This window comes from Lupinus angustifolius, unplaced genomic scaffold, assembly GCF_001865875.1.
Source record: "Lupinus angustifolius cultivar Tanjil unplaced genomic scaffold, LupAngTanjil_v1.0 Scaffold_616, whole genome shotgun sequence".
NCBI lineage: Eukaryota > Viridiplantae > Streptophyta > Magnoliopsida > Fabales > Fabaceae > Lupinus > Lupinus angustifolius.
The window spans coordinates 24,519-37,275 of record NW_017727944.1 but is presented as its reverse complement, the minus strand read 5'-3'; the positions used below and the strand labels follow the sequence as shown (position 1 = coordinate 37,275).

The 12,757-nt window shown below is 35.1% G+C and overlaps 2 protein-coding genes across 3 annotated transcripts; one reads left to right on the top strand and one right to left on the bottom strand.

Moving 5' to 3' along the window:
• Positions 1-310: 310 nt before the first annotated feature.
• LOC109341743 lies at positions 311-4,390 on the top strand. The gene is made up of 2 exons (XM_019579707.1): positions 311-497; positions 2,137-4,390. The coding sequence occupies exon 2, from the start codon at positions 2,196-2,198 to the stop codon at positions 3,990-3,992; it is 1,797 nt and encodes a 598-aa protein (XP_019435252.1). The 5' UTR covers positions 311-497; positions 2,137-2,195; the 3' UTR covers positions 3,993-4,390.
• Positions 4,391-5,463: 1,073 nt separating this feature from the next.
• LOC109341747 (phosphomevalonate kinase, peroxisomal) lies at positions 5,464-12,156 on the bottom strand. 2 transcript variants are annotated; one of them, XM_019579714.1, is made up of 10 exons: positions 12,048-12,055; positions 11,812-11,962; positions 10,517-10,614; positions 10,191-10,300; positions 10,058-10,110; positions 9,581-9,961; positions 8,722-8,826; positions 8,022-8,249; positions 6,419-6,541; positions 5,464-6,006 (listed from the first exon to the last, which is right to left on the bottom strand). In XM_019579714.1, the coding sequence occupies exons 1-10, from the start codon at positions 12,053-12,055 to the stop codon at positions 5,740-5,742; spliced, it is 1,524 nt and encodes a 507-aa protein (XP_019435259.1). In that variant the 3' UTR covers positions 5,464-5,739. The 2 variants fall into 2 exon arrangements, with proteins under 2 accessions (XP_019435259.1, XP_019435260.1); XM_019579715.1 differs by lacking the exons at positions 5,464-6,006; positions 6,419-6,541 and adding exons at positions 6,563-7,255; positions 7,805-7,844 and having other exon boundaries at positions 12,048-12,156.
• Positions 12,157-12,757: the final 601 nt, after the last annotated feature.

Sequence of the window (12,757 nt, the reverse complement as noted above, 5' to 3'; positions counted from 1 at the left end):
CTATTCCAACCTGATCATGATCAGGTCAAGACGGGTGAGCGGATAGGAACTTAATAAGATGTGTTATCAAAAAGTGTTAAAAATATTTAAAATAAGAAAGGGGATCCACTTAATCGGTAACTAAGTTAAAAAACTATACCTCTTATCTTACTCTTTCGTTATTCTATAAAAATCTAATGATTCATGCAATTTAAATTGATTAGTTAATCTAAATTATTAGATTTTCATAAAATGAAGCCATAGATCCCCTAAAATTAAAAGATTACATGGGACTGAGGGCAATAAATGAAACACAAGCAAGGGCCAATTTGAAAAAACAAGCAATAACTTAGGATGATGTACTTAATTTTGTTTTTCTGTCACTCACTAACTTTGTATCTGTTTCTCTGCATTTTTTTCTTTCCTTTCAATCCCATGTGCACCTTATTTCCTCTTAGTGCAACTTGTCCTTCCAATCTCTCTCTCTCTCTCTGAGCTGCTTCTGCTTCTTCTGATCGGTGAGCTTCTACTCTTCCATTACAGCTTCATCATGTTCATACTGTGTCTCCTTTCATTCTATTGCATCTCTTTTTCTGCGTTTTTTCCTTTGTAAAATCACTTTATTATGTTATCAAGTAAGATTTGTGCTTTGACTTGTAAACTTTTATGCCCATTTAAGCAAATAAGCTAGTAAAGTGATGAAAAGTATGTTCTTTAGTAAAAAGCATGTAAAGTTTTGATTTTTATATCTTAGCCCAACAAAGAATAAAGGTTTTGGAATCTGGGTTTGCTGCTAGGATTTGAATTTAGTTATGGGGTTTTAGATCCATGCCATTTTCCTTTCTAATTGCAGTGTGAAACTGTCAATTACATGGAACTGTTTACCTAGAAAAAATGCAGTCTACTTCAACTTTGAATTCTAGTTAATTATTGATTTAATGAGTAAACAGAGAATTGGATCTAGATTTAGGTTTATGAGATGTGATTTTCCTTTTTTTCAGTATATATTCTTCAGTAATATTTGCCAGAAAAGGGAATTTATATTCCTTTTTGCTTCTCAATTAGGAATTTCCATCCATCAGAAATGAGAAAAGCTGGTACAAAAACCAGAAATTGTAACAAGGAAGAATATAAACAACTTTTTGCTCGTACTGTAATATAAGTAAAGTTTTTCAAAGGCAGTGGTAATTTATACTAGTTTTCTGTTGATGATTTGATGCAAGGATTTAATACACCCATCAAATTGTATGCTTAAAAAAGGGAATTTTAACCCTGGTTCTTAAGGCATTGTTTAAGCAAGATAAAAAAGTAATGTTGTATTGAAAAGTGGTGCATTTAACATTTCGAGAAGTACTAAATTTGAATTTTCAATATTGACTTACTTCATTTGTATTCCTTAAACAATACCTTAGGGCACTTATTAATGCAACACTAAAAAACTGAAAACATGTAAATAAGTAAGTTTTTTAATTTATAAAATTTAGTCTCAAATCACCTTCACCAATCTTTTGTAAAATATGCATTTCAAACTTCTAGTATTTTGTTTCTGCTGTATTTTTCTTCTTCCAAATATTAGGCAAAATAAGAGCTAAATTAGTAATTTGTAAGATGCTGCATTAGTTAATCTAAGCATCATATATGCTTAATGTGGGGAATGATTTTGAACCACAAAACAAAAAGGGAGCAAAGATTGACTGGTTTGAATGGAAAACATATGCTTTTAATATTCCCAAATCTATTTTTGTGCTTGAAACATGTAAAATTTTCAATACTATAGAATAGGACCAAACCAGTATGAATAGACCAAAATTAGTTAGAAGCTCAACCCCTCTAGTCCCTTCTTCCCCTGCGTGGAACAAAGTAGTAAAGAAAGCAGGTATAAGAAAAGACACAGTACATATGTTATGACATTATAAACAATAATTTGTGTCTATCAAAAACAAAATTTGTTTCCCTTTCATACATTTCCATAAAATTACTCCACCTGGTGAGATAAAGCTAGGTTGTTGTTGTAGTATTGTGTAATACCTTTTTAGTCTTAAATTCTTGAAGTATTTGCACTGAGAATCTGAACATTTGATACAGGTTGAAATTTTTCTGTAACTGAATTAGATATTTAACAACCTTATTCTGTGTTTTATTTGCTGCACACTACAGAACCATGACCGAGGGCTTGTCTTAAAGAGCAGAGTTTTAGTATTGTTCTTACGTAAGCGATGGTTGCAGAATCATGGTTTCGCAGTCTGTGGAAGCCTCCTCGAAAGCATGATGCTAATTCTGAGAAGGTGTTGATTAGAGTATTAGCATTTGAAGTGGCGAGCTTGATGTCCAAGCTGGTTAATTTATGGCAGTCTCTGACTGATAAACATATTGCTAAGTTGAAAGAGGAGATCTCAAGTTCAGAGGGCATAAGAAAGCTTGTTTCAGATGACGAGCATTTCATTGAACGTTTGATTTGTGTCGAGATACTTGAGAATATGGCTCATGTGGCTGAATCTGTGGCTAGGCTTGGGAAGAAATGCAGCAATCCGTGTTTGAAAGGTTTTGAGAATGCCTTTTACGAGTTTATCACGACGGGTGTTGATCCATATGGGTGGGAATACAATTACAAGAAGATGGAAAGAAAGATTAAAAAGATGGAGAAGTTTATATCAAGTAATGCAAGTTTGTATCAAGAGATGGAAATGCTTGCTGATCTTGAGCAAACATTTACAAGAATGAGGGCTAATGGTGAGTCAGATGGTGTAAATTTACTTGAGTATCACAAGAAGGTTGCATGGAAGAGGCAGGAGGTGAAGAACTTGCAAGATATTTCTCTATGGAATAGGACTTTTGATCACATTGTACTTCTTTTGGCACGATCCTTATTCACAATATTCTGCAAGATCAACCAATTATTTGGAATTCAAGAGATGGTAGATGTTGGTGGTACCAACAATTCAAGCGCCTTGAGTTCGGACTTTATTTATAGAAGTCAATCGGTTTCTGCATTGTTGCAACTTTCAGTGCAATCACAGAATAATAATGCCAGATACTCTTCAGGACCCCTTAATGCTGTTACTGCTAGATCAGGTCCAATTGGTAGAACAAATAAGACCAGCATTTCTCATTCGGGTCCTCTTGGTAGCTCATCGACAAAGTCAGGGCCAATTTCAGGAAAGCATACGATTGTCGATTTTCACTCAGGGCCTCTTGGAAGAACTTCAAAACAATCAGTCCCAGTTACTGGAACAAATAAAAAGAGCAAGTTTTGGAAGTTTTATGGACACTCAGCATCCCCAAGTGGGAAGGGAAGTCACACAAGACACAGCCGACCGACTAAAGTAGGACCTTTCAAAGGATGTAATGCTATGGACAGTTCTTCTGTTATTGACTGCCACTCAAACACAAATGGTGTTCATTTAGGAATTCAGAAACTCAGAGATGCTAATTTAAATCTTCTTTCTCCCGGAAAATTAGTTCGTCATCATACTCAATCAGTCTTCAAATCTCTTTGCAAGCTATTAAATCCTCCACCTGAAACACTTGGTGCTGCTGCTTTAGCACTGCACTATGCAAATGTTATCATTGTGATTGAGAAGTTATCAACTTCTCCACACTTGATCGGCCTTGATGCAAGAGATGACCTTTACAACATGTTACCAAGACGAGTGAGAGCCACCCTTAGAGAAAAGTTAAAGCCATATACCAAGACAACAGTCTATGACACAAGTCTAGCAGATGAATGGACTGAAGCAATGTCAAGCATATTGGAATGGTTGGCACCACTTGCTCATAACATGATAAGATGGCAGTCTGAGAGAAGCTTCGAGCAGCATAGCTTTGTTTCGCGAACAAATGTGCTACTGGTACAAACCCTTTACTTTGCAAATCAAGAAAAGATAGAAGAAACAATCACTGAGCTTCTTGTGGGTCTAAATTATGTCTGGAGATATAGTAGAGAGCTCAATGAAAAAGCTCTGGCAGAGTGTAGCAGTTTTCGGGTAGACAATGAAAATCCTAATCTGAATTGATGAACAATTTTTATTAAGGTTGTGGCCAATTTCCAACATGAGTCCACTGTCTGGGATAAGGATTTGCAGAAACACCAACTATCAGCCTTCTTAAATAAACCAATGTGAATCAAATGCCTAGCTCTAAGTATGTGAGAGAAAAAATATACTCACTACTATGGAAATTTAGTAGCGGAATGTGTTCCTGGTGAGAATTTTTTTAAAACATTTACTGGCCATACTCATTGATGAGCTCCAAGCTGGTAAAACTTGAATGGCTGGTCTCATCTTTGCTAATTTGGCCTTGTTGTATTCTTCTCTTTGATGAGTTCAGAAATGTTCAAGGTGTGCATATTTATGAGCAGTTACATGTTAAATTGTATAGTGCTACCACACAACGGTGAATGGTTATTTCTCTATAATATGTTATGCATTGGGAGGCATAAAAAAATTAACATATGATAGTGTGATAGAGTAAGTGTTTTTGACACAATCATTATATCATTCCTGTATTAACTATTATGGGCTCTTAAATAAATGTAATACAAATGAATGATGAATAATATATTGTGTAAAAAATTTTACACTCAGTTATTCTTTTATACCATTGATAGTAAATATTGCATTGATTTATTCTTTTATGCCATTGATAGCTTAATGGTAGCGACTCATGTGAATAATGAATAATATATCGCATGTCAGGACTGAGGTGTTACCTATGACACACTCAGTATATTCATGAGTCTGGAAAGTCGCATGTCATAGCTTAATCATAGCAACTCATGTGAATAATGACTATTTGTTCCTGAGGTAATAGGTTCGAGTCGTGGGAGGCTCCCCTTTGAGTGAAATAAAATACTGCAGGAGTATTTAAGTTGGTAAGTGGCACACTCAATATATTCATGTATCAGAGAGATCGCATGTCAAGACTGAGGTGTACCGGTGACACAATCAGTATATTCATTGACTTGAGAGGTCGCATATTAGAACTGGGGTTTTCATTGAAAAATTGCACAAATGCATACCTTGTTTGTGTCAGGTATACAGTTCCTCCTTCTATGAAAACAGATAGAAGCTCCTAAAAATCCATCCCTGGAAAATTTGTTATTCTAACCACCACTTCCAATTCCACCCATTCATGGCAAACAATTTTTGGTGACTTGTAAATTTCATTTCATATGCAAATAAAACGCTTCTATGACCGCCAATTGTCCTATAGAAGCCAATGATATAGCTATTATACATCCCATGCAATATACGGCAGTATGAAAGGAAACCATATGAAAGGGGAGAACATGAAGATGTGAGGAAAAAAGATTTCGGTTGAGTTATTCAACACATTCTCTCAATCGGTTATAGAACAAGGGCAAAGAAGGCACAACTATCACTCGGCAATATAGTTGGACTTCTAATGGAAGCAAACTCAATTGATTCATGAAGAATTTAAATTGACAAATTGTATCATCCACATAGAAGGTCCACATAGGAATATGCAAAGAAGATCTTAGTCAACAATTTGGAAATTTTGATGATACACTTATTTTCTTCTTATGGCTATATAAGATTTGAAGAATTTCCTGCTCATTTAGAATTCAGACACATTTGATGGGATGCACCTTGATAAAAATCTAACATGAAAGCTTAATTTTCAATTCATACACTCATTTTTTACCCCGAAATCGAAAACAAACTAATTGATAGCCTAAAAGGCACATTTGACGGAATAACTAGTGTGGTGACTTACAATATCTAATTGATGGAAATGAGCTTATTCAATATGAATTGAAGACACAGCTGATGTGATTTCATTGGTTCGCGGGTCAGCACTTTCTAAAGAAACTCCACAAGGATCTTCTTTAACCAACAAGGCAAGAACATTAAATGAACTCCATATTTTTGTCACATTGCTGCTTGAATCTCCCAAAGTAACAGCAAAGACTGCATCGAATCCTCCTGCTCCTGGAACTCCAGCCAACAATACTCCTTCCAAGTTCATTGTAGCATCTAGAAGTTGTGTTTGTGATTCTGGCTCAATCTGTATACATAGCAACTTATAAAACTGATCACTCATAAATTTGTTATTGTTTTAAATCATTAATCAACCAGGAAAACAAATGTGAGTTTCTCCTATCAATTCTCTGTGACTACACTTCAATAGAGATTACAAAACCAGAAAACCATTCAGCTAGAGCATTTGTACCCACAAAACAGTCTAGATTGTATTCAAAATTAACATGTGGAGATAAGGCATTTTTTTAACCGAACTTCTTTTATATTTAACTGAACTTCTTTCTTTTATTTTTAACTGAACTTCTTTCTTTTAACATGTTGAGACAAGTTCACATGGGTAAAATATACTCCTTGGACATGCACTTTTATAAGCAAAGTCATCATCATACCAACAGAGAACCATAAAAATAAGCACTCAATGAGTGAAATGAACTTACTGGAACTCCTGCAGCCTCACCCATTAGACGCATATGATATCTAATCCCAAGCATAGCATCTTTTGCACCTAGCAGTGCTTTAATAACTGCTTCCTTATTAAGTTCAGAGGCTTGTTCAATCCACTGGTTATTCAATTTGCATTTCAAACATCAATACAACAGAAGAAAAGCAAGAAGAAATGTCACAATATATGAAGAATCTTGAAACTTGACAGTATGAAAGAGCAGTCTCAAGAAAATCATATCACACTTAAGATGTTCACGTTCTGAAACTGAAACCCAGGCTACAACAGCTACAGAACTTTGTATAGACTTACATGAATCATAATTTATCTCAAATGGATGCTTCCTGATAATCACAATATTCAATTTATTTTCTGGGGTAGCAGTAACTTAGTTTACCTGCGCTCACTTCTCTGCATTTCACAGGAGAAATAAAAAGGATTCCCACAAATCTTCTCCCTAAAAAGGTCAGTTTGGCATGCCCTTAAAAATGGTGGTAAAAAGTTAAAGGATGAGTTTTTAATATCAATTTTCATTCCAATCTAATTACTCAATTATTCACCCTCCATTTTTAATCATTGCCAAACTGGCCAGAGAATCTTTTACCATTCCACAATCATCATGTTCAAATTATTGGGAGTGATGAGATTCACAATTCTCAGGCAATAAGCTAATATCAAGTATGGAGGTCAAGAGGTACAATAAGGATATTCACACATTAAGTTTGATCCAACGCTACATCTGCCCAAACTCAGATCCTCAGACATTTTTCCAATCCTGATAACCTATAATGAATTACCGACAGACCATAGATGCAAATAAGCCTCTTTACTCTATGAAGCACGGATTCGTCAAACACTCTCACGTGTCGGTGTCTGACACGTATCCGACACGGATACGCTCGGATTCGTGAAGGATACGTATCCATAGAGATCCAAAAATTAAAAAAATAAAATTAAATAAATAAATATTAAGACACGTATCCGATTCGTTTTCAATAAAATATAGGATATATGAATTCGTTTTCAGTAAAGTATAGGATATATAGATTCATTTCCAATAAAACAAGATAAGATAGATTCTTTTCCAATAAAACAGGATAAGATAGATTCGTTTCCAATAAAACAGGATAAGATAGATCCGTTTTCATTAAAATAGGATAAGATATATTTGTTATGGAGGGCAATAATTTTAGGATAGATTCGTTTTCAGATATTTTGATTTACACTTATAATTTTATCATATTTTATGTGTTTTTACTATTTTATACGCGTATCCCTGAACGTATCGTATTCTGTATTTTAGAAAAAATGTGTATCGACGTATCGGATACGTATCGTACCCGACACACGTATCAGTATCTGTGCTTCATAGTCTTTACTACTTTCTGGGGTAACTCTAGACAGAAAATGCTTGACATCATCTTTTTCAAACCCAGAAAAAGTAACAAGTATAAAAGTCTAATCAATAAAGACGTCCTAAATCATGAAAAACAAATAAAAAGAAGGCTGCAGCTCTCAATTTACTTAGTTGCACAAGAATTGTGGTTATAAAATTACTTCCGTCAATTAAACAACCCCAAATGATCTCACAGAAATACCTTGTCTGATCTAAGAATGCTGCAGCCCTCAATCACAGATTTATATGCATCCCATTGTTCCTTTGCTAATTTGCTTAACAAGTTCAGTTGCACCTCCAATGCTGAATTTGCCTCTGACAATCTTCTCCATGTGTCCACGGATTTCTCAGGGTCAGACTTTTGCCATTTTTTTACAGCACCAACCATTGATGGAGTGGATGACCCACCAGTTCCTGGTTCTCCTAGTAGCTGAAAAGAGAAATATAATCAATGCGAGAACCAGGAAATTATATGCTTCGGAAAAGAAAGCTGAAGAAGTTAAAATAACGTAGAAAAGGGAAATAGGGGAATCAAGGGAGAAGAGAATAATTGCCATGGGTTAGTTCTCCAATCTTGATGTCATATGTTAGTTGTAGAATCAGATGAGGATAAGGGGCAAGAAAAGGTCCTCGAATACCTAATAAATTTTCTTTTTATATGAAAAATATAGTGGAATTAGCAACAAAAAACCATCTGTCTTATCAGGAACAAAAGATGATGAATTTTCAAGAGGAAAAAACATCATCTGTTGTCAATACATATGCGTGGACATATTGAATAGAAACAGAACTACACACAGAGTAGGTGGGGGTGGCAGGGCAAGGAATCAGTGCATATAGCCATAATTATATGGCTTGCAAACACATATTAGTACCAACATAGCGGAATTTAAGTTGCTTACAAGAGTCATTAAAGGCGGTAAAGAGAACTCAGTCCTGTTATGGTCCCAATTTCCATTAAGAATGTCAGTGATAACTTCTGGTAAAGGCAATACATTTGCTGCAACCTACATTGTCAATAAAATAAAGACAATTAAGTTATTGATTTTTGAAACATTTCTGCTAATTACAAAACAACGTTTGGTCAATGCAAGAGATAAACAACAAATGAATCCTAACATATATGTCAGTAAAAATGGATAAACTAAAATTATGGGGCTAGTTACTAGTAACAAGAATTAGTCACATTGAGGTTTGCTACCCCAGGAAGACACTCTATGGAAGGAAGACAGTACCCCAGTTACAATTTTTGATGGATCAAGGACTAAAAGGAATGCACACTGGTGGCAACATAATATACAAACATATTTGGCATGTGTTTATGAAGAATTCAGAGATAATATTGTCAGCAATCTTCTAATGGATGCCAAATGGGTCAAACAAACCAGGGAGGGCACACTATGCCAGTTCCATGTTTTTGTATGTTAAATAAGGGTATCCCCACCTATGGGTAAGAAACTAAGCTCTTTCGGGTTGCATGATTGTCCCTCTTAGCAAGTGTCGCTACCGGGGATCTAATCTTGGCCTTGTGCGGTACCTAAGGATCCACTAGGGACTTAAACCACTAGACCAACTTGTTGGTGTCAGATCCATATTTAGTTGTTATAGATTCCTATTTCATAACACTTACATAGCCAGTTTGAATGCATATCTCTTTAGTATATATGTGTTTTAAGTGATAAAATTGAATCAACGAGAATCACAGTATTGTTGCTCAATACATAACACAAGACACAGTAGAAGTGGGGGAGGGACAAAGACCTGAGTGGAAGAAATCACTTCTGGTGAAAACCGCACATAGCGATGACTGCCATAAACGGCTGAACTGACATCAAACCCACTGCCTACTTTCCCTTGTGCAATACAATGTGCAGTTTGAGCTATTTTATGCACCGTATCAAGATCTGCGATATCCTTCCTTTCCTGATGATCTTTAGAAGGGGAAAGCTTTACAACATCAAGGTAATGAAGTAAAGCAGCAACTACAGCAGTTGTCATTGCTGCAGATGAGCCTAAACCAGTTTTTGCTACTTCAGGCTTGGAATCTCCTCCATTCGCATCATCAGTGTTGAAGGTTATAGGGGCAAATGGTGGAATTATGGCCAATGATTCTGGTGTCAAAGGGAATCCACGTCTCTCAATCTGCACAAGTATTTATTAAGACAAAATGTGTTGGTCTAAGTGTTTAAACACTATCTGTAATGTTCAAATATGTAGGAAAAAACAAGGGTTAATTACCTCATTCCTGTATGAATAAAAATCATTGCAACCCAGTATTGTGATGTCCAGACCTGGAATATCAATCCAGTTATAAAATTGAATTTTGAAGTTGTTTTTGATTCACTAAAAGGGTTGAGAAAGATAATATTACCTTGCAAAAGTAGTTTGTGTAACAAGTCCTTTCTATTATCGTCAAATGTTGCATATGCAGCAGCCACAGAATATTGCACTGCATATTCAACAAAAGGATTTCTCGCTTCACTGAAATAATAAACCAACTACTGTAAGCCTGACCTAATTACTTCAATGAACCCTGCAAACTATTCAGTGAGAAACTAGAAAGAAGTAAATTCCTTTTTCACCATGATTCAACCACACCAACTTCTATACCAAAGTTGCTGATTAATGAGGTATAATTCAATGAGCATTGTTAAGGAATAAAAAAGATGTTGAATTAGAGAATAAATGAAAACGTGCCTTGAGGAAACAGGTTGGATAGTGAGATTTTTGAGTGCCAATTTGTACATGGATTCTCTGGAGAGCTGAGAGGATGTTAATTTGACATCTGTCCAAGCCTGAAGGAGAATAAGCAATGAGTTAAGACAAGAGACCCAATGAATGAATCCATCAAAGTACAAAATGATCCTGAAATGTACTAAATAAATGTGTTCCAGGCTGCTCAAAGCATTTGGCATGGGAAGCAAAATAGAATGTAACAAAATGGAAAAGAAAGGGAAATATAGAGGTTCTGTTCTACATTTCTTGTTTTGTTTAATTATAAAATGCATCAAACATAGAAATAGAATTAAGCATTTGGCACATGAACAGAATAGAACGGAACAGATATGATGCCGAACTGATATCAGAAAGACTCAATATGGCCATGCAAGAAGGAAATCCTCGTCATTCTATTGAGATTGCAGATTCCTCATCCTAAGAGTAAGAAGGCTTAGGAGGAGGAGAAGAATAAACATGAGGAATAATCTAAAGATCCATCTCAACCCTCCTGCACTACATCCAACCATGATCAGAAATCTTCTCAACATGATTATCTTCAAAACTCATATTTGCAAAAATAAGATTTTAACTCATTGAAGAAGTCTAAAAGAAATTCTGCTCAAGCCTCCATCTTCATTGGATTCACTAAGTGCACCTGTTACATCTCAGACAACTTATCGAAATAGTTCCACCTTTAGTGACCAAAATGTCTCACTTTTTAACCCTTTTCCCTTTCTATTTTATCCATAAATACATCAAACATAACACAACCCATATGTTATGTTTTGTTCTAACACGTCTACCTAACACTATCTGTAATGCTATCAACATATTACATCCTATCTCATCCTAACACGTCCACCAAACTCTACCTAACCGATTTCAGATCAATTTTATGAGTACAACACAAATAAGAGGATCAGTCATTCAAATTGTAGTCTGCATCTCATGATGCGGCCGCACTATTGTGGTTGTGATGACCTCCACAACCACTTCACACCACAATTAGGGTGTGACACTGAATCACAATGACTTGGTCACATCGTACTATATTTGGACCGCATCAGGCCACATCAAATTCACGAAATAATTCACACTGCAATGACTGTAATCTGCCTGATAATGACCACTGCAATCACAATAACCCGCAACCATTACCGCAATCACGACCGTAGTTTAAAACAATGACAATTTTTTAAAAGTTCAATATATGATACATTATATGTTAACACAAATTTGTAAATTTTATATATATACAAAATAATTGTACGGACCCATGACCAGGAATGAGGTTGGATTTGATGATGAAGAGGTTTGATGATTGCATAAAAGCGAGCATTGGTACTGAGAACGAGTCCTGGATTGGGTCTCTCCAAAATGAGGTAACCCCCTGTCATTAACACTTTCCCAGGTGCTGAAGCTACACTGTTTCACAAAAACAATCATTCACAATCCAAAATCCAAAATCCATAATCAATTTCAACAAATTCAAATTCCACTTTTAACTTACATGGCCATTGGGATTGAGATTCTTGTATCTCACTACTTCTGATAGTAGTATGAGTAATAATACAATTAAAATTGGTTCAAGCGAAATGAATATAAAATCAGTATAAGCAGCTTCGGCTCTATTAATTAAAATTAATGGGCCTCGAGGTGCACGCGATTTCTTCGGTTTACTGAACCGGTTGGTTAGCTCAACAGAAAAAAAAAACAAAAGAGCCATGTTCCTCCATTGGGTCGGGTTTATCAGATCGGGTATAAGTGCAGTATGAAATTATGAATAGATATCTGATGTCCCAAATCATATTTTATAATATATTTTACACTAATGAAAATATGTTAATTAAAATTTTAAACATTAAATATGATTGTTATTTTTGTTTTATTATCATTTACATGAGATATTGAAAAAAAATATGAGTCATCATGGTATATTGGTGGTTTCATTTGGATTTGTTGAGGCAAAACGTTATTGTGATCCAAACTTAAGAATTAGTTGCTAGAATATGATCCAACTTCAGCAGTTGGGGCTTTATTCCATTTTGAATGAGGAATCGTTCCCATCCAATTAAAAAAATGATATTTCAAAGTTATTATTTTGAAACAAAGAATCTTTATTCTTTCATTCCATGTTTTATTTGAAGGTGTGATTTTACATATTAAAATTGTGTTTTAATTTTTAAGTAATAAAAAAAGAAAATTTGCATGATGGGTTGT